We start from the raw sequence: 22805 nt of genomic DNA on the forward strand, positions 1-22805 counted from the left end.
AAATATATCTAAAGAGCCACCAAACATGAGAATGGCCTCTCAGTGTCAGATTGAATGTCTTATCTAACCTGGTATCCTTTCTCAGGTAATGTCCATAAATGGATGTTGAGGGAACATTAGAAAAGGAAGGGAAAACATATATACTCCCACAAATATTCCTATCATCAAGCACTCTGTGGCTCAGGAACTTCCTGAGCAAGAGATGGTGCTTTGTATTAAGAACTCTTGATGAATTTCTTTACTGGTAACTTTCCCAGTCTTCTCCAGGAAGAGACAGGGGAGATAAAATGAGTGCTCTTTTAATTTTCTAACTGTTATTTCTGAGAAAAACATTGGCCCCATTCTACTAAGTCAGAAATAGCTATAGTGCTGTTATAGCAGCTCAGTAGCCTATAGCTCCAGTTAGAATGATAATGGCAATTTTGTAGCTTCTGGCACAAATGCATGACATGGGAGCTATGCATTGGTCATGGAGTGGGACTGACTGATGCATTCAAAATCTTTTTGCTATATTTAGCTGGGTTTTTCTTTCAAAGAAAAAGCTTGAAAATACCTTTAATGAGCTACTTAAAAGCTGAATCTTCAGATGTTTTAATTGTGCAGTCATACTGCTCAGAATAGAATATTGCACAGTCTTCTAAATCTGGCCTAATGCCTGAATCAGACTGGGTGAGCTAAGGGCATTTCTTTTGCAGGTTCCATATTAAAAGGCCTATCCTAGCTTTATTTTTATATATATTATATTTATATATTTATATAATGTGTTTATATATTTTTATTTTTATGAAAATATTTTTACAATTTCATGCAACTTCCATTTCTGATTAATACACAGTACTTAACTAGAGTGAATTGACAGATGTTAATTTACAGTAAGAAGCAATGTAAATTGCTGCCTGTATGCATAGTAATTAGCATGTGAGAATTCTAAGCATTATTATATTCGTTTTTATGCCATGGTAAACAGAACAAATCCAAACTAGATTGTTAAGCTTTTTTTCCATCCTGATTGTGGCAAGGTACAAATAAAACTTTCCCAACTATGTCTTACTTAGTGGATAGTAAGCAGTGATTTTAGCACAGCAATTTGGAAGGAAGGAAAATTGAAAGAACAGCATCTCTGGTGCCAGGAAGAGTGCATGCTATGGTATTGTAGACACAATCCCTCCACTAGAAACAAATGGGAAAACTAGTGCTACACAATGCTTCAAACATTTCTTAAATAAAATTAAACGTAACTAAAATGTAACTGCTTAAATTAGAAGCATTTAATGATGCTGAATATATACACTGCAGTTTGGTACATCAATAGCAAATAGGTGTGGATACAAGTTATGTTTTTATACAACATCTCACAAAGGCAAGACAGCTTCCTCAGTCTATGTTGCCAGAAGCATGTTGCTATATGCGAGACTGCTTTGCTGCTTAATTACCATTTTTTGTTTACAGAGCAGATATAGTGATATATATACTGGTGGATTCTTACCAGAGAATATACCTTGAGCTATTCTGTCCTGTGTACTGCTGTTAAGCATAGCCAAGGACAGAAATAATTTCACTTCTACATTCTCCAGAAACCTGGCTCTGAAACTGAGCTGTTAGCTTGAGCTGAGCTTCACGCATATGCTAATTTAAAATTGTCTTTGACATGCCTGCACAAGCTGTGTTGACTACTCATAGATGCTCACTAAAGAGGTAATTCTACAAGGAGACAATGGCAAACTGCAGAAAAGAAGCAGTCAAAGCTGGGCTCTGAAATTACTTGAAATTATTTATGCAAGCTTTCAAACTCAGAGCAGTAATAATTTTTCAGATTAAAACCTCAAAGAATTTCTGTAACTAATGTTTCATCTCCCCGTGATGAATCTTATACTAGACTTAAAGCCACATTCAGTTGTAACACACAGCCTTGGGCTCCTGTCCAATGTGTTTGAAAAGGTTGGTGAACTCTGTCAGGTACTCTGAAACCTACGTGTAAGTATATATTCATGACTTCTACTCAAATGTTTACTGGGGGGGGAAAAAAATCCAGCTTTCTAAAAGCTTAGAACACTAATAATTTGTGGATCTATGAAGCAGAATATGTGCCTACAATGTGACTTAAATATAACTTGGTGCAGTGTTATATTCTTGAAACTGACAGCATATGAAGGTGGGATGAGCTTCTTTCCAACAAATACATTCCTCCAGGTCCTTAGAATTCACTCTGTGTGCATATGTGATGAAAATGATCTTTAATTTGTCTGTGCTGAACATCTCACTACTATCTGGTGTTTAAAACAGATGTGATGTGTCCCTTTGGAGCTCGGCTGTGAGGCCTGTTCCAGCTGTAGATCCCTAAAGCACACCTGAATAAGCACACTGTACACAGAACAGCTTCACTTTCTTGTTAGCATTCCAGAGGAGGAGTGTCTTTTCCCTCTCTCCTCCCCATTTATTCAGTTGAATAATCAAAGTACACAGTTCATATCATCCAAATGAAGCATTTAACTCCCTCTTCATGCTTCCAAAGCATCTTAACATATGGCATTCAATTCCACTCTATGTATGTAGCACCTCTGGGGTTGTCCAGAAAGCATGAGAGCTTTCAAGTTACCCAGGCCAGTTCTGAGCAAGCTGGCTAAGTACCAAGAGATACAAATTTGTGCAGCATAAGGATTCTCCTTGGCTAATATATCTTGTTTTCATGACACAGTACAACCATAGCAATATAGATTTCGGAACCTAAAATAACTCATCTGCTTATAGCTTAGCTATTGCTACATTATCTCTGTAGAAGAAATCCCCAATTCCCTTTGTAACTAAGTGTATTTTTCTAATACAAAAAGGAGATATGTTTCTTGTAGTAGTATGGTATATGATACAATAAGCCATAAGCTAATGAATTACTAATCAATTGAACAGATATTTCTTTCCAGAGGTGATTTTCTTCAGAAATATTTTTTACTGTTTAGACTTTGCAGACTTCAGTGTTGAGGATTTTGCACACTATGTGCATTCAAAATGTGGAAATTTAGTGCATGAGAGTAATTTAATGAACTTGTAGTTTCTTCTAAACCCCAGCTAAGATTAACATTTAAATTAATTTTCATCTATCCTTCACTGCAACTACTGTGGCTAACATGATTTCAAAGAATTAGACAAAACTGTTTTAAAAGATAATTAACTTTGCAAGAATACTTCATAGCATATGTGATTCTACACCTTATATCACTCATTACTCAGCATAGTCTCAAGCCTTCTAGTATTACTCAATTCCAACGTTAATCCACATGAATACCTCACTAATTGTTATCCTCAAAAATCCTGCTCAGCAACAAAATAACTTAGAAATCATGACTTGTAAGCAATAAAACATTTGCTTTCATGATAAAGACGAAAAAGAAATACTGTCAGAATTAAAACACAGTGGTAGTAACGAGAGTACATGATAGTATCATTATGCAGGTCCTAAATATGACCTCTTCAGCTAAGTGCACAGTTTAAATGGGTTCCCAAACCTGTCCCTGTGCCTAAGCAATGCTTTCAGTAGCTATGTACATGTGTGTGCACGCTCCCAAAACCTAACCCACATTCTGGAATGCAAACACAGAAACAGCAACTGTTCAGCAGGATGCAACATAGGCTGATTGACTACTCTGTGGAAGAAGAATTACATATGTATTTCGTTTTCATTTAAACAAAATGAAGAATCATATATGCCACAGCCGGGCTCCCAAGAGCTGCGTGCAGCCAGGGAGAACGAAAGCTAACGCCACAATGTATTCCTTGCTTTATCTTTGTAGTAAAAGGGTAACATCCTGATTTTTATCATGTCTCCTATATATGATAAAACGTACAGAATAAACAGGTCAGCCTTTTAATGCATCTAATTATGCATCAGAAAAGCAATTTAACAAGGAAAACACCTTTCAATTCCATAATCTATTTGACACCTACTTTGCAATAATATTCAAAACAACTATAGCGTGACATAGTATGATTTTCAATGTACAAAACTACTTTAGGAATGCATTCAGGTTAAATCCTTAAATCACAAATGTCACTATAACCTGTTATGAATTAAGAAATTTAAAAAAAGCTTGTAAGCAGACCTTTACAATAGTGAAAAATGTTGTAAGGCTCCTGTGGTCTATTTAACAATTCAAAAAGCTTTCACTTTATGCAATAATGGGCATACCTCTTTGAAAATCATACTGTCCAGTACATTTCTACAGCATCTTTAATTCAAAAATATTTGTATTAACATTTGTGGCAATTTCTTGAACAGAGGAGAGCAACCAGAAGTACTGAAGCCATCTAGGATGACTTCTGACTATTATGAAAAATGCCATGGGATATTGCTGCTTTTATAGAACAGGCAAGGCTTTGTTTTCAGTAATTTAACTTGTATAAAAATCCCATAGTTAGTAATATACCTGGAACTTCATGTCTCTACCTAAGATAGAAATTCTCCTTCAAATATCATTTGCAATTAGCAGTTCTCATTACCTGCAAAATTTGAAGGTTATGCTAACAGTAGTCAGAACTGGGTATTAATCTGCAAACATTTATACTCAATACACAATAGCACCGAGTACATTCACCAGGTGCAGTGGGTGGCAGCTTGCCACATGGATGAATGCCTCCAGATAAATGATTGTTTTACCTCAAACCATGGACAAAAGATGACATTGCAACAGTGCAATTAATAACCTACCACTTCATTAATTGTTGCAATGATATCTTCATGGATCAGCTTGAAATATCTAGGGAACTTTAAAGGTTTTGTTGTGGTTTTTTTTCCCCTTGGCTATTCAGCAGGAGAGACAATGCATAGTGTGTTAACTTGGTATTCTCTGATGCAGCCTTCTGTTTATTGTGTGTGAGAATTATGTTTGATTTGTATGAACAATGTCTTGAGCTCAGGATAAAGTTGGAAACTTTATAAAAATAGAAAAATTTTAAAAATAGCATTTGATTCTGTCAACATCTTTTGAAACTTGAACACAGAACTGATATTCTGTTGATAAAGAAACAAAGTGCCACAGGAGTCCAGACTATGTCTCTAAAAAACAGAGACCACGAAGAAAAATGGTATCTCCACTACCTCAAAATCCAACTATTTTAAGTCTAGTTATTGTAAAACTGCCACTGCAGAACATGGCCTGTAGGCACTCAAGTTTAGAGCCTACAATGTTTCTAGTGATCAGAATTTCAGATGTGCTTAGTTAACAACTGAGATAAGAGTAAAACATGTGGTAGTGTAAGACAATAAGCATAACCTCTCCCTCCTAAAGTGAGATTGGCACTATTCAGTGAACTGCTTTTTTAGATAATCTCCCAGGCTCTATTGGAAATTGTCACCACTAATATTTTTTTTTGTTACTTCCCTAATGTCACTTTTCTGCCTGGCATTCCTGAGTTTCTGTTATGAGCTATTCAATAGATTGCAATCTTTGTGGCATTAATACTTGCCAAAAGAATTAGACTATAGCATGTATTGGTTTTCAATTTAGATTATAAAGGGAGTGGTACAACAGCTCCTTATCTATTGGTGGTGACACGAAGTTTATTAGAAGGGATGGCAACAGGACACCAACATGTGTAATTATTCTAAGTAATACACAATCAACTACAGGGTCTTCATTCAGGGTCTTCAGCTGAAACATCATTATACTGTTAAATCATCTCACACCTTTGCAGCATGGGAGTTTCATTAATTTAGAAGGTGCTGCCACATAATGGTTTTGTGCAAGAAGTAGCTGGTTGGAAGCAGAGAATGCTTTGTACTTAAACTAACGCTACAAACTGAATGCAGAAAGTTACCGTGCCCTGATTGCAGGAACAGTCAACATATAAAATAATTTATCAACCTTCATCCTAACCTAGGAAGTAGCCAAACAATTTGAGGAGTGTGAGAATAGAAAGTGGACTGTTAAAAGAGAAAAGGGTCCAAAACTTACATAAGGTCCTCAGTGAAACTGTTCCTGAGAGTCTTAATGGATCAGTTCATTGAACACTGCCTCTCTGAAAACTGGACCATGGAAGATGCATCTGACTCACCAGTGATTAATTTTTTGGTTTAAGAAACATACACAGATTAACGGGGTGTGCCTGATAATGGCACGTGGTTATTCAGGGTGTGAATAACCTCTAGGGTCTGTCAAAACACGTGGCTTCAGGGTTAGTCTCCAGTGAAAAAGCAGAAAAAAATTTTTATTGAAGAAGCACACTGCAGATGAGAATGGCATCTGAGGGAGAAGCAAAATGTTATTAAAGTACAGCATCTCTACAATGCTATATACAGTATTACACTAACTATTCTTCAATGCAACGTTCTTGGTTTTTCCTACGGAGGAAAAAAAAAAAAAAAAAAAGAAAGGTATAAATGCTTTGACGTTGGCTATTTTTCAATTTTTGTTAAACACTGGGCAAAATATTACCTGTATAAAGAGTTGTGTGTACTGGCCAATGTCGTCTGGTCCCAGCACAGCAGGAACGGCGCTCTGTGCTGACACAGGTATGCAGCGCGTTAGTGCCCGATCTGCTCAGCTGTTACTGCATAGAAAAGCTGAGGTGCCGTCATGCTCAGAGAGCAAACTTCTGATCAGCCTGAAAGCACTCCTGACGGCGGGAGCTCGCACCCATGACACGGCGAGGCTCAGCCGAGTCCCGGGCGCGCTCGGCAGCGGGCACAGGGCGGCCCAGCCCCGATGGCCGGGCAGAACAGTTTGATCCCCCACGGCGGGGTCCGACCGCATCCCGGCCCCGGGCTCCGCGCCTGGCTCTCCCCACCTGTGGGGATTTCGCCTCGCGCCCTGGTGGCTGGAATGGGAAAGGGCTGAGCCCGAGGCGGCCGCCGGGACGCTTCGCTCGGGGAGAGGAAAATTCCAGCCGAGAGGAGCGGCCCTGCCCCCGCTGGCCGCTGACAGCCCGCGGCCGAGACCGAGCGGAGTCCCCGCTCCGGCCGCGGCTGGAGGGACAGCCGGGTGTGTGGGGACAGCCGGGGGTGTGGGGGCGGGCGGGAGGGAGGGAGGCGCTGGGACGGGAACAGGGAATCTCTGTCTCCGTGCGTGCCGGAGCGGAGAAGGTTCCGCATTTCAAGTTTCTCGCCGCGAAGTTCTGTTTTGCCTTTTTTTTTCCCTCTTGCTTCTGTGTTTTTTTCCTCCTACGCCCAAGGTGTGGTTCGGCGATCGGCAGGAGCCTGGCGCAGCCCGTGACCGCGGCCGCCGCCCCGGGCAGGCGCCCAGTGTCCGCACCGTAAACAGCGGGAAATGCCCGGGCTCGGGGGCGAGGCGGCGCCGGGGGCTGCGGAGCGGGGCCGCCCTCCTCAGCCCGCCCCGAGCAGGTGAGGCGGGGAGCCGCGCTGTGCGGGCGGATCCCCGGCTTGCGTCCGCCCTGCGCTCCCTTGGCCGCCGGCATGGACGGCCGCGCCCGGCCGGCGGCCGCCCCGCCACCCTCCGGGTAAGCACAGCTCACAGCGCGGGCGGGAGCGCGGCCGCCCCCGGCTCCGAAGGGACAGCCGGCGGGAGCCGGGGCCGTGCCGGGCCGTGCGCGGGACTGGGTGAGGTGAGGTGAGAGCGAGGGGGCAGCTCGGGTCGGGGAGGCCGGGGCTGTGCGCGTCCGGCTCTGAGGTGCGTTGCTTGGGACGCAGCCAGCGGCGAGAGGCGGCTCCCCAGCGCCGGGGGCGGGCGTGCTCCCTGTGCCCCTTCCCGGGGCTCTGCGGCGGGGGGAGGCGGAAGCCCCGGGCGGGACCGCGGGCAGATGGAGCGGCGCGACCGTTAAACGGCTCCGGGAGCGGCCGCGGCGCCTGGACGGCACCTCGGCCGGTTCTCCTGGCAGGGGCGGCGGGACTAGCCCGTCGGGCCGCCGCCCTCCTTGGCCGTGCCCGACCGAGCAGCGGCTGCAGCGCCAGCCCTGCACCGCGGGCAATTCCCGCAGGGACGAGCCGCAACTCGCCCGCCGGCGTTGCCGTCCCGGTGCCTCTGCCGGACTGCAGCGCTGCCGGCGCGGGACATGCCGGGTGCTCGGCACTGCTGGGATCGGCACCTCTGGCAAATCCCTGCAGGTCAGCACTTGCCTCGGAGCATCCTTAGGTGTGCGGAGTCAACTTCCAGCTCTCTGGGTGAGAGTGGCGGCAGTCTGGGAGGGCTGCGACCTCCTCGGTGCTCTGGGAACTGCCGACGCTGGGGAAAAGAAAATAAACAAGCAGCATCTGTTTGGAGTAGTAAAAGGGATGGTTTGTTTCTTTTTACGTGTTAGGTCCCTCTGTTTTTATTTTGCTTATAGCAGAAAATCTAACGTTAAAGAATATATTTTTTAATGCCTAAGTAAAACTACGCCAGTTATAGATCAGGAGGAGGAGGATTTTTCCTTGACTAGTCAGGTACGTTTGAAGAAAGTTAGTTTACTCAGTGACTTCACTAGGAACTGGAGTGAATCAAAATGCTGGTAAGATTGCTGAAGTTATCTGTAAATAGAATGGACAAAATACGTGGTCAGTGTATTTTTTAACATGAACATTTTTTTGAAACTTCCATACTATTTGCAGAAATGGATTACTTGGATTGCTGACTAAGCAGCTACAGGATAAACAGGTGCAGATGATGGCAGTTTACTGTAGTATTTGCATGAGTACTCGAATCAGTTTGAAGTCATGGCTGTAGTGAATATTGAAGATTAATAAAGGGAGGAGTACTTATTCACTTAAGGCCTTGTCATTATTCCACATTTATATGTAGCCCTTAAGAAATTGACTTTATGTTGTGAATCAATATAGGTGGTATAATTACAGCATAGATAATTACTGCATTTTGAAGACGCTATGTACTTAAGCAGTGTTGGAAGGGATTGAGTGTAGGTTAATAGTGTTTTTTTCCAGGTTAGGGAGTGGCAAAAACAGTATGTCTTGAAAGTCTTCTGTTTTACTTGTGAGCAGGAACATAAAAACAAGCAAAAAGACACAATTGAAACTTGGGCTGTTCTGACAGTTCCTCTAGGCCTGTTGCCTACCATAAAGCAGTTTGGTATAGTGAATTTTGGCTGCTGCTTGACATCTAAGTTCCCTTTATGTGACTTCGAGCATCTGCCAGCATCCACTTCTCAGTTTTGAGAAACATGCACTCACAGTAGGGCTCATTGCATTAGCCCTGCAGAGAGGTTTTTAGGCCTTTTATCAGCTGTTCACATATAATTTAGTACTTAGAAAATCAAATTGCCGTGCCTTTCTTGCTACAAAAGTTCTTTATTGACAGTCTTAACTATTTCCATAAGATGCTCTCATTTGCTCATGAAATGCTGGATTTGAGGAAAAAAATGTGGTTATACCAGAAAAGACAACTCCCAGTTCTACTGAAAATAGTGCACAGATACATTTTTGAATAGTATGCAGTTACTGTTCCTTCTCTGAGATGATAGGAAAATTTGTGCAATCTGGGAAGAATTTCAGTTGAAATAACATTTTTCTTTAAATGTGTTACCAAACAATGTAATATACTGCATTACATCTCTTCTTAACTTGTTTAGCCAGGTTGAAAGTGTTGTTAATCTGCTGCTGAAAACTGTTTACTAGCCAATGTGTTCTTAAATCACTGTTTGAAGTTCTGTGGAGTAATTGCTGGTAACTCTTAACAGCTGAGAAAGTTTGTTTATGCTAACTGCTAAGAAGGTGTTGTTTTGTGAATTTTCAAGCACTGAAGTTAAAACTTGGGAACTCCTATGTAACTTGATTGCTCGTGGCCCTTTAATACAGAATTTTGTTATCAGATCTGTGGGACAAGCTTTGGGAAAGGATTCCGTCGTATCTCTTTTTTTTGCATGCAGGATTATGCTTTTCTATTGAAAAATTGTTTATTAAAACTGGTTGTGGATAAAAATATTTGTCTGAATTTGGTGAGAAACATGGCCATGTTATTCCTCTGTGTACAGTCAAGGTAAATAAGATTTTTTTAAAAATGGCCTCTGCTGGATATTTTTTTTTTTTTTTTTGCAATATAATATGGTGAATAGAGACTGTGCCCAGCAACTGGCTGGAGCATTTTGGAATATGATGAATAGGAGGTGTGTCCAGTAACTGGCTGGCCATGACACACAGTTTCTTCTCCTGGCAGGAGAGTCTTGGCTGGACAGTTAGGGAGTTTTATAGCTCATCTATCTTACCCTGAGTCTGCACAGCACTGGCAGCATAGAGCTCCCAACAGGCCAGTTGACAAAGTCTGGTCTTGTTCATCACAGAGCTGAATTTGCTTTATGAAATGATAGGAAAATGTGTGACTTAATACTTACAAATAAAAAAAGGAGTGCCTGTAGTTGGTATCCTACCTTCTGAATACAATTTTCCTACTGTTGCTGGACAGCAATCTCATAACCTGGAGTAAATACTTTTTTACATTACAAGCAGATGTCAGTAGTTGACACAGGATTTTACCATGAAGAACTGTATTATGGCTTAATATGCCATTAGAATATTCGAGCAAAATTGAATTTTGGTAAATGTAATATTCATATCCTTTGAAATACTAGCCTTCATCTTGAGATCCACCTTTAATTCAATTGTAATGTTTCTTAGAATTTTGTGTTATTTCATTTGTTCCCGTAAATCATATTTAAAGCTATATGCTTACATACAAAATAACAGCTTCTGACCTGCTTTACCCAAACAAACCCCCTTTGTTTTTATCATTGTCATTGTGTATCTAACAAAAACATGCTTCGGAGATGGAGCTGCTTTCCAGGGCTGAAGATAGAGCTGGTTTTGTGGGGAAAGGGGTGGGGCCAAACAACTTTGATTAGCTTAGTGCCAGAAACGCTTCTCCTGAGTGTCTTCAGGTTCCCATTCACTGTTGTTTGGGTGTAGTGGATGTAGTTGAAACATTTAAGGAGAACAGGAGAAGTGTCTTTTTCACATGATTTCCAGGGCTGTCTCAGGAAGTAAGGGATGTTTTCAGAAAACCCAAGAAATTTACATTTTCTCTGGCACACAACTGAGTTTTTATCAAATCATTTCAATCACATTATGTAGATGTCAGCTGTGGTGCAGTTTTGGCAAATGTCTGCTGTCAAGCTTGGAATACTGATTTGAGCTCTCCTCCTTCTCTTTCAAGTGTTTGAGTCAGCTCAAACATAGCCACAGGTTTGTTCAAGTATAAATGAAAGTCCTTCCTGTTGCGGAGTGTGGGAAGGGACAGCAAGTGTAGCAACAGCTTCAAACCAAGTGTTCTATGCCTGAACCACGGCCCCAGAGTGGGCATGGGGACTTGGGTACGTGTCTGAATTTGCTCAGTTTGGTGAAATTTATGTAAGGGTGAAACTACGTTTTTCTCTTGCAATAAATTATCTGTTTCCATTGCTCTGTGTATTGTATACACTTGTTTATCATTAAGTACAAGACCTTTTGTACTCTACTACTCTACTAAGTGGTAGCACTGTCTAGGATCGGAGGTTAGGCCATTATGGGTCTATCTTAGATGTGCTTCATTTCTTAGACCTGCGATTTCAAGATAATACTCAGCATGTTCTTCTCACCCCCTTGACCCCGATGAAGAACAAGTAAATGAGCAATAACAAAACTGAAAGAATTTTGAGAATTTGGGACTGTAGAGCTTGCTGGCTGTTTGAAGCAGGGAGTTAGCTCCTTTGTGGGTGGATGCCCATTAGGAGCCACTTGAATGCTAATCATACCAGGGGCCAATTTGCCAGCTGAGTTCCAAATGTACACATAACACTTCTTGAGGTGATTATGTTGTTCTTCTTAATGTATCTGCCTTAAGCAAGGCAACCTCAAATAGTGGAATGACACTGATGCCATTAACTGAGTGTTGTATTTAAAAGCTGTTTACTCAAACTTTGTCAAGTCTGAAGTCATAGCTGGGTGCATATGGAATAGTTACTGGTAATGTTCCCTGTTGGAGTGTGTTGCTGTGGGAATGAGATCAAGAAAACATTAGGGGGTGGAATGCGGATACTAGGGAGAAAAAATGTGTAGGAGGGTAATACACAAATAGAGATTAGCAGAGTTATTTCCAAGCTTTGTCCAAGTGTGTTGGTATCCTGTGAAAAAGAAAAGTGAGAGCTAGATAGTGAGGTATCAAAAGCATTTGAGGGGAAAAAGTGCTTGAGACTGGATGGTGGATTTTGGTGTTACCTTAGGGTAGGTTCTTTTCTTTCTGCAGTTACTAGTTTTTTTTATTTTTTAATCTACTTTAAATGGGACCACAGTGTTTTCCTAAACCTGAAGATCACTATTAGTTTTGAGTAGGCCCATCTGTGTTGGGTGGAAGAAGAAAAAGAGTCCATTGTAGGGGACCAAAACCTTAGATTCCAGAGGAAACTGAAAGTCTTCACAGGACTTCTGTCATCTGACAGACAAAATAATTGAGTAGGAATATTTTAAAGTCACAAACAAATTGTTTCTCCTGCAATCTTGCAACACCTAAATAGGTCTCCCTTAATAAAGTGCAGTATGACTGACAATCTTGACTGTAGCTTGGAAAACAATTTCTGAACATGCTAGATTTTCTAGCCTGACTGCTGTACCGGGCTGCTACTGTTGTAGTTTTATGTGTGCTGGGGAACAGCAGATGCCAGATTATCCAGCCAGCCCTTTTGAGCTGTAACAAGGTTAGCATGCTCAACTAAATATTTATTCTTTTTTCTAGAAATTAACAAGTCAGTATAATGAGTTGCTGTGTTAATGTAGTGGATACAAAGAATGCCAGATGTTCTCTTTTATAGCTGCTTGCAAGTTAAACCAGATCTGATTGTGCACTTTCTTTTCTTCTCACCTGGCTCTCACTTGCCCAGAAGCTGCCCTGCTACTCTAAGTTCACATAGCTGTCTGCAGTTTGAGGAAGTTGCTCCTCACTGTGACTATCACTGTGTACAGCTCTAAAAGAACTGACGTCAGGGCATTAGAGGATGACAAGAAGCTGGGATGTTGGCTCCTAGATTCCTGTAGAGTTCTGTGGCTGTGCCCAGCATTAGCACAATGAAGAGGAAACTGACTGTGCAGCTAGCAACAATGGAGGGCTCAAGGGGGAAAACCAGCTGTTCTGAGATGTAGCAACCAATTAAAACCTTGATGCTTCACCTGAATTCCCTCCTGAGGTAAGATCCCACAATTAAAAATGCAGCTCTTTATGAAGTAAATTTAAACATTAACTGGAGATTAGGTAGATGTGTTCTGACTTAAAATCTTCATGTGATAGACTGATGGATATAACTGCATTTTTTTCATGCCTTAAGAAATATTTTTTTTATGCAGAAATTGAATACCATGGGAATTCTTACAGAATTCAGAGTTCCTGGATGTGTTTTTATTTGCTAGGAGGTTATCCAGTTCAGAAGGGGCATGTGCATTTGTTTGGTTGTTGTAAATGATCAGAGTGCCATAGGTGGTTAAAGGATGAGTCCCTAATCTATCTATGAAATATCTCCCTTGGGAACTTATATTAATGTCAACTCTGCTGCATGTCTATGGTTCTGAGGATTACTATTTTCAGTTAAAGAAAATAGAGCATGTGAATATTTTTAGCTGGGTTTAAGCTTTCTTCTGTGAGAAAGCATTGGTTTTGCTGCAAGCTTTAGCTTCACAGAGGTTCTCATTGAAGAAACAGTACAGCTTGGAAACTTTCTTAGCTGTGTTTTAAGTATACTTTCTGCCTGCTTATTTGATTTTCATTTCTCTTTTGGCAAAAGAGCTTGGTTTTAAATTTTATTTAATAATAGACAAACAAATCTCTCCTTCCCCAACAATGCAAACTGTTGCTCTATGTTAAACAAGAAATGTTGTGAACTTGAATTTTCCTCCAACAGAAAGAGACAAAAAACTTCTTCCAACAAGGAAAACACCATCCTATCTCAAAAGAATAGCATTAGAAATAAGTTTATTTTCTTTAAAATCAAATCAATTTTCAATCTAATATTCCTGAGTTATTGATGTATTGATTTAACGATGTTCTTTTTTTTGTTTTTATGGGCCTTGATTTTCTGTTGATTAGTTTTCCATTTTGGTATTTTACCTTACTTTAATGTCAGGCCTTCAGATAGATTTTCTTACAAGGACTGAAGCTTTTCTATACATGGGGTTTGACAGGTAACTTTTAAATGTTGTGCAGTGGGAAGAGCATAAGCATTTTCACCTCTGCCCTTAATACAGACTTACAATTTACAAAGCTGTCTGGACGAACTGCTTCTTCTATTTTTATTTTTTTTTTTCACAAAACAAATTACATTTATTTTTGTTTCATTGAGTTTGACTGTTGGCCTATTTTGTTTGGGTTTTTTGTCCATCTGTGTCTCCATCCTCCCCCGTTGTTTGATGTGCTGGGATCTTTGCTGAATTAAGTGAGTTAAATAAGAATGTTCAAGGAAATTGACCATCAACAGAGTAGTGTTACTTTTGCCCAAAATCTTTTTATATGTAGGTATCGAAGTAATTTGAAGGGCATTAGGGAAAAATATGGTGTGCCAAGTTTGGTTTGTGGTTTTTTTTTGTCATTCACTAATTTGCCATTTGTTTAAGTATCATTGTATTGCTCTTGACTTTTGTAAAACCTGGCTCAGTCCTTCTGTACTGTCAAACTAGACTTACAAAATAATGGCATAATAGTGCAGGTACAGGATAATCTACTGAGCTGGCTGTTGTTTAACTGTTCTTGTGATAGTAATGTTGAAAGCTCTTTTTATGTGGGAGGAATAATGCTTTGTCTCTGATCTAAAAAGAAGAGGAGCCAAAATATCTGTTAGTAACAAAGTTGAAAAAGCGTTTACAATTTGTCTGCTGGGTGTAACTCTTTGAAGCAAAGATGAAATACTTCTTTCTTTACTGGTAGCTACGGACTTCAGCATACTGTCCTTCTCATTAAAAAATAATATTGTGCAGAATTCAAAATGCAACCATTCTGGCTTTGAGAACATAGAAATTATTTGCATGGATGGATGAGGTTTTTATTTCTTTAGTTAGTAAGATAAACAAGGTATGTGGCAATTGATGACAATAATGTAGTAGGTGGAATTTCTAGAGGTGGAATTTCTGATAATTTTAAGACATTTGTGTAAAATCAGAAATTCAACCCATGCCAGAAATTTGGGCTTTGATTTTTAAAATTTTTAATTAAAAAAAAAATCTTAAAATTCAGAATATTTAATTCCTCATAAATCAGACATAATTTTATGTTGAAAGTTGTTCCCAGATTCCCAACTTTCATTTCTGAAGAGTTACTGCTTTTTCAATTTACCCTCTGTAGTCTCCAGTCTGTAACCTCTGCTGGTCTCTGATTCATGGTCTCTTACTTCCCCTTGCCTGCAATTTTGATTCTCTCCTTCCACCCACATTACAAATCAGCCTCACTAATTCCATCCTTGGCACCCTCCTTGAGCTATATTTACCTCATTCACTTTTTAAAGTATTCACTGCTTGGATGAAGTTCCTTTTTGCTCAGTCTTAAGCAAGTTTGTAAGTCTACAGCTACTAGTAAAGAAAGATGTACTTTGTTTTTGCCTGAAGGGGTAAGAACCCAGCAAGCTGAGTGGATCTTTTAGCATTCTGGCTTTGTGAATTCTTTTAAATCTTCACATTTAGAAAAAGTCTGGTTTTTCCTTATGTTTTTTTTTTTTATTTTTTTTCCCTCTATCTGATTCTGCCTGTATCTAATTCCTCTTCCCTGAGTTCACTCTGAAACTATAAACTCTTCTTTTTATAAATATGCTTTTGTGTTTAAAAATTGTGTGTTCTGTTTTACCTAGCTCAATGCATCTTATTTCCTTGTTCTTACTGAGGATTGAAGACATTTTTCACTACACTGTTGAAGGGGAGAAGGGTTTCCCAGGCCCTTTTTTGTGGCATTTTAAAGTGGGGTCATTGACTGTCTTTGCAGTTGCTCACCTATCTATAGTTGAGTAACGCCTTGGACATTGTAGGACTTGAAGCTGAGGTCTCAAAGCTGGCAGTGATAGCTACAGACATGAAATAGGATTTTTTTTTCTTTATTCAAGTAAGTCAGAGTTTACCTATGACTTTGTTGGGCCAGTAGCTGTAATTTTATTGATGTATTGCATTCTGTCCCTTCTCAGAATTAGATATGTATATAATTTGATATCTGCACAATAGATTATCAGGAATTTGTTGTAGAAATGAACTGATGGAACTGGGTCACATGTGCCTTTACTCCTTCAGCTTTCTCATGCTTCTCTCTTGTTTCCTGATGGTTGATTGTGGGGTTTTTTCTTGTTTGTTTGTTTGTTTTTGTTTATTTTTTTGTTTTGTTTGGTTTTTTTTTTTTTTGAGCAGGGAGAGGACTCTGGTTTTCTGCCAAGTGATATATGCAGGGATCGATCAGAGGATTTTGGAATCTAGATAATTTTTGTGATTTGTTTTGATGGTTCTTCTGCAGTGCAGGGCACAAAATGCCCCCTGTCCTGTCCTAGGTATTGTTGAGATATTCTCAATACACTAGGCAATGCTTGTTCACTTTTGTAGAAAAGCAAGGTGAAAATGTAGAAGACAGGGAAAACCAAAGCATTTTATAAGCACTTCTTCAGAGCTGGTTGTCAATAGTGAGGAGTGTAAGAGAGAATCTGAAGAGATTTATTTTGGAAAAGTAATAAGGATCTGACATCACTGTCTGAACTGTTGGAATCTGTCTGATTTCTAGGCATCTTTCTTTGACTGGTCTTATATTTCCACTGCCCAAACATTCTTACAAACTTTCCAGTCTTCGTCCCAAAATACACTGTTGTAATGCATCTTTATTCATAAATCTTAATTTAATAAAGGAGAGAGAAATGCAATGAATTGTAAATGTTGGGTGAAGCCTTAAAAGTATACAATGATTTATTTTAGAAAAAAAATAGGGGTGTGGTACTATGATAGTTCTATGAAGATTCAAACAAATCAATTGGTTCTTGTAGTTTGTTTTTTTTTTTTAGGTGTTCTTTAAGATACTCCTTATGGGCTCCTGTTGTTAGCTTTTCATCCTGCTTTTACTTGCCCCAAAATTTTCCTGGATTTTTAGTTATAAATGTAAAGCCTGCCAGCTAACAGGTTTACAGGAAATTTTTTTTTTTTTTTGAAGACTGCTTGCCAGTACTTAATCCAGAATAAGATTTTATGTTAGAATTGACACATTGGGAAATAATGACACATAACATGACTGCTGAGATTTCATCCTATACTATACTACTGCTATAGATGGAGTTTTTGAAATGACTTGGTACCCTGACTGAGTGCACTTGTGGAAGGATCTCTAGTGTTGGTCACCACTCTGCCCCTCTGCATAAGAGGCAGCTGTCCTGCATTCTTTGTCCACTAGAGAAGAGCAGCTTCACATTTCCTGAATGAAATCTGTGTATTCTGACAGGCTGATGCTGCCTCTTCCTGCTCATGGTGGAGATGGACAGTAGGAAATGACGTCTCCAGTGAATTGTTTATTTTGTAGAAATGTTTGTCAGGGCCACTTGGAAGAGCTTTAACAACTTAATGTAGAAACATCCTTGCAAAGTTCTACCCTAGTTAATTGAGAAGAGTTCAATTAATTTGCCGACAACATACTCTCACTAGGGAAAAATGGTTAACTATTCAGAGTCCTTCTGTTACAGGGAAACAAAAGCTCCCAGTTTAGAAGTACTTTATAATGTTTTTATTTTCATTTAAAAATAATTTAAAAAGCTTAATGGTATCTGGAAAACTGTATCTACCCTTATTGGCCTTTCCCACATCCTGTCACATCATATTTCACATCTCAGTCATACACTGACAGTTTCCTTGAGTCAGTTTGTGGTATCACGTGAATAAAAGCTCAACACGGTTGAAAGATCTCCCATCTGTCTGTAAAAGACCATGTGATCCTTTATCAAAGACAAAAGGGCATAGCTAAACATGGCACAGCATTGGTTGGAATTGAAACAGTCATTTAACTCAACTTAAAAAACTTTTGGCTTCTGATGATAAAATGAGATCCATTAGAAAATGTGAGTCACATTCTCAAACTGATGTAGCTGTACCACTATTGTGTACCATTGTGTTTACCAGTGACTTTGATTAACAAATATTTTCACTTAAATATTTAAGTGACAGCGAGAAAGAAGTGGCTTGATCACTTGGTCTATGAAAAGCTGATTCATTCAAAGAGCTGACACTGGATGTGGAGATTATTTCTTCCTCTTCCCCTGATTTTTTTGTTTCTTTGTTTGGATTTTGAATAATTGACAGAAGTTGCATACCCCTCTCCCTCTCTTATGGACTCTCCAGGTAGAAGGAAATTTGTGTGTCTTGTTCTCAACTGAGTAGGTTTGCTGCTGCTGTTGAGCTGATGGATTCAGTTTGTTGCCACTTCATGTTCTCTTCTTCAGTCAGAAGAAGCCTGTGATAAGTTGCTGGTAATCAAATCATGGAAGTCTGGCGTAGTTCCTTTTTCTGTTCTTACTGTTAGACAAGGATTTTGTTTCTTTGTCTGTATTCACCTTAGGATATTGTGGTTTGTGATGTTTTTGAAGTGTCAGCTTTGAATTCCTGCACCCAAAGAGCCTTTCTGCTTTAAACTAACAGCATTATGCCAGTGACTTTATATCCATGTAATAAAAATTTCTAAAATTCTGATCATTGTCATTTTATGTGTGTCAAAAGAACAGTGGGATGGCCATTAGCCACAATTTCAGTCTCTCCTCTAATATGAAGCCAGAGTTCTTTACATTAATTTCCTCTTTTGGGAGGCATTCAAAACTTAACCTATACTTACTGGGAGAGAGAAAATGTGGTACTTGTGAGAGGTCGATGTGCTTTAGGTTACTGACACTTAGTTTTACTCAGCAGGGTGAGGGTGAACTTTGGAAAAGTTCACAGATTTGTAGCTGAGTTTTTTAGTGCTCCCTTATTTATGTCTTGTTCTGCTTCTATGGTCTGCATAGATAGTTGCTCATGAACTTTTTATCCAAATTGGCTGCTCTGGTTTTCCACTTGTTAACTTCAGTTTTATGACAAGTGAAGCACTGATCTGCTGCAGTTAATTGTGGGGAAATAATGACAGATTTTGGAGATTTTAGCAAATGAAGTATCTGCAGCTTGTCCCTCATCTATCTCCTACCACTAAGGTCAGGAGCAGACACTCTGGTCAAGGTGATATTCTGATCTGCATCCTTGTCACTTTGGCTTCTTCTGCTACACAGTGTTGGCAGTAATTTTGCCTGTTCTTTGCCCCTACCACAGGCTGTTTTCTGGCCAGACAAATCCAGCGTTCTCTATTGCTCTTAAATCAGGGCCATTTACTTCTAAGTAAGAAGTTTACCCTATATTGGTATTAGTAACTGCCTCTTTGTTTTCACTGAGATTGTGCTAATACGCAGCTTGCCAATTGCTGGAGGATAAATGGGTAAAAAATGTGCATGTCTTATAGCTAGCAGAAGTTTCCTCATTTTATGAGTTTTTAGTGATTTAATGTATTCAATAAGCAACAATTTCTTCTAAAACTTTTGAAAAATGAAGTGGTAGAGTTAAGCACTCTTAACTATTTCTTTCTATTTCTAAAATGTGACAGCATGTGAATGGCATGTTCATGAGTTGCTGCATGGTTACAGAGTATGAGCATGTAAATAATTCAAAATGCTATTTGGCTGGTTACTTTCATGGGTAAGAATGTGGAAAATACTGCATTTCTGACAGGATTCTGACTGTTGTGATAACACAGGATACAGAATTATTAAATAATCCATGCTATGTCTGGTCAAATGTTTTAGACATATATTCTCTCAGGCATTTTACATAGATTTGCTGTTATAGTCAGGGAAAACTTCTAAATCCAGGGTGAACTTACAGGAGTGGTTTCACATATCAGGAATTTGTGTGTTTTACAGGCTTTAGGAGATCTAGCATATTTTTGTCCTTTCCTTTGAAATCCATGAAGTAAGAAAGCCATTTTTGCCTGAATTTTCTTGGGTGGATTTTTTACGTGACTTTTTGGGTGGGAGAAGTGTGTTACTGTATTTAGTTAACATTTATAAACTTAAGTCACATTGTGTCAAAGTTTGCAGAAAAGTTCCATTTGCTCTATAGGTCAGGTGGGTACCATGGGTACCAAGAATTTTCATAAGGAAAGAACCAGGAAGATAAAATGTTGCTAAGTTGAAGGGTGCTGTTCTTATAATGACAAGGCACTCAGTTATGGGGACCCTGATAAATAAAGCCTGTAGACAAAGTGCCCAGCTGTACTTTAAGATGAAAACAGGATGTTGGTTGTATTGCTGCAGGACTGCTGTATAAATCAAAGGATATGCTGTTATTGCTGTTTAAGGAAGCTGTACTCCCTTAGAATGGTTCTGTATATAAAAGAATGGTAATTGCTGTGCTTATCAAGGACTGGCAGTTCTCCTTTTCCAATTGTGACCTGGTGAATCCATCTCAAGCTCACGACTTAAAGCCTTGCCAGTTATTTTAATCCTCTACTCAATAGGACAAACAGAATGGGGTTATTTTTACCTCTTTATGATTGCTTAGAACAAGTAGAAAACCCCTTTGCTATTTTTAAGTCAAAGGTGATTTTACTGAGAAGGATGTGAAATATTTCCCAGGTGCCTGCTTGAGCCCTCTTGGTTCAAGCTGTGTCTAGTTAGTTGTGGCATCTGGAAATGGCCAGGTGGCTTTTTCCCTGTGCCGGTGTCCTTGCTGTTTTGTTTGGGTTTTTTTTTTTTTGGGTTTTTGTTTGTTTGTTTGTTTGGGTTTTTTTTTTTTTTTTTTTTTTGTTTGTTTGTTTTGGTTTTGGTTTTTTTTTTTTTTTTTTGCATTCACTTGTATCCTCTTTAATTTTTTGTTTGATAGCCTAAACCATTTTTGGTTTGTTCTCATATTCTCTTTTAAAGGACTTCTTTCCTGTTTGTACTGTTCTACTGATTCTTAATGCCAGCTAGAATGGTGTTGCCTTTGTTTTTAAAATTAATAGCTTTTATGCTTCTAAACACTACGTGCATGTGAACTTTCCCTCCTCAGGAAGAATGTATGCCAAAATACTTCTTCTGCTTTTGATTTCTACCAGTTTATTTTTGTCTTCAGAGAAATCACAGAATTATTTGGCTTGGAAGCAACCTTTGAAGATCATCTATTCCAAGCTGTGGTAGATCTATAGTGCACTGTAGAATGGCCCAGATTGTTATTTAGGAAATATGAATGAGTTTTTCTTCTGCAGAAACAGTTTACACTGGTTAATAGTGTTGTCATCCTCTTAGCATTTGTACTCAAGTGCAGAGTTAGCCTCCCTGCAGTGAAAATCCTGACCATGAATCAGATGGGAAACCATGCTGCTGATGGAAGCAGGAGCACAGAAGGAAGGGGAAAAGGCAGCAATGGTGAGTCAGGTGTGCCATACTCTAATAAGGGAAAGTAGATATAATTCACTCCTGAAAGAATATTGACACAGCATAACCTTAATATTGTTTTAATATCAATTGTGCTTTGTACTGAAACATACATTCATCTTTCAAATGCATAGTTTTCATGAAGTTTGATGCTCATAATGACTATTCCATTATTTACCATCACTTATTTACATTTCACTGAAGTTCTGTGAGGGAAGATATTGCAGGAACTTTGTAGGTAGCTGTGTTCAGGCTCTTGATATCTATGGGTATCTCCTTTTCATAATTCCTGATTCCTTATAGTACCCACTTTTCAGTGTTTTTTTAATTAAAAGTGTTGATAAAATAACTTTATATTTGAAACTAGGATTTCACTGTATTCCAATAACAAGTAATGATGTGTTTTTGAAGAAGGAAGGCCTCTCTAATCTGCTTCTTTCTGCTTTTTCACAGGGGAGGCAGAAGTCTCAAAGTCTTAAATATGTTTCATTTCTTTACTAAGCAGTTGTACAAATTAATCAGGTGTGAAGTCTTTTTTTTGAAACGCAAGGAGTTTCTGTCAAGTTACATTGGATGTACTTGGGAGGATACAATATTACATGCAGAGAGAAAAAACTTCTGTGAATGGGAGCCCTTTCTGCAGCCAGAAACTAATTTTTGAAAACATATTTGTCAATTATCAGATGTCCTACTGTCTGTAGCAGTGGTTTATTAAATAAGGTTTTAGGGTTGAACAGTGATTTTGGAAAATGCACATGATATTTAAAGAGTCATGCTCTCTGGTTATTAAAGATAAACTTTAAATTCTACCTGTTCATATAAATGTGTGGTTCTTTAACAGGACAGAAGCATGGTTATCAGGAGACATGCTGTGGAATTACCCTGGTGTGACCTTGTAACTGATGGATTTGAAAAACATTAAGAATTATTTGAACTGGTTCAGTACTCTGCAAACCTCTTAATTGTACTGCCAGTATTCTTTTTCTTAAAACTTTTAATGAAAGGGGATGTATTCTGGACTCAGTTACACACTCACACAGGCAGTTCTCACACTGCACTTGTATTGTACCTTAAAATAATTGTGATTTGTTTGCTTGTTTGGTTTATTTTAATTTTGAGCAAGTGCTATGACTTTTCATCCACAAAGCAAATAGCTGTTGCTTTTGATTAGTAACTTAAACCTTGGCAAGTTCGTAAATTCCTCAGCAGGGCACTGGTTTTGAAGAGCTTTCCAGGGGAAAACTTTTGAACAGATTGTTTTAGAACATGTGATTTTTATTTTTTTAATTTTTTTTTCCTCCTTCTGTACTACATTATCTGCACTGATTTACTCCTTTCCTCCAGGAAACACATTTGCATTAAAGATCCGGTCTTCTGTTTATTTAGTTCCTGCTGCTTATTGCTTCCATGCAGTCCTCTTTGACCTTACAATTAACAGAAGAATAACTGATATCCTGGGAATTAAATCAAGAAGAAATTAAGTA

The 22805-nt window shown here is 39.2% G+C and overlaps 1 protein-coding gene across 3 annotated transcripts in view; it reads left to right on the top strand.

Annotated features, from left to right (window-relative positions):
* Positions 1–6438: 6438 nt before the first annotated feature.
* Positions 6439–22805, top strand: part of COBLL1 (cordon-bleu WH2 repeat protein like 1) — a 77960-nt gene continuing 61593 nt past the window's right edge. Inside the window, exon 1 of one of the 3 annotated variants that reach the window (XM_053982757.1) lies at positions 6439–7330. In XM_053982757.1, coding sequence (XP_053838732.1) covers positions 7257–7330 — 74 coding nt within the window. In that variant the 5' untranslated portion in view covers positions 6439–7256. Of the gene's footprint in view, positions 7331–8057; positions 8108–22805 lie in introns of those variants that run through there. The other 2 variants (XM_053982759.1, XM_053982760.1) reach the window with 2 other exon arrangements.

This window comes from Vidua macroura, chromosome 7 (assembly GCF_024509145.1).
Source record: "Vidua macroura isolate BioBank_ID:100142 chromosome 7, ASM2450914v1, whole genome shotgun sequence".
NCBI classification, from domain to species: Eukaryota; Metazoa; Chordata; class Aves; order Passeriformes; family Viduidae; genus Vidua; species Vidua macroura.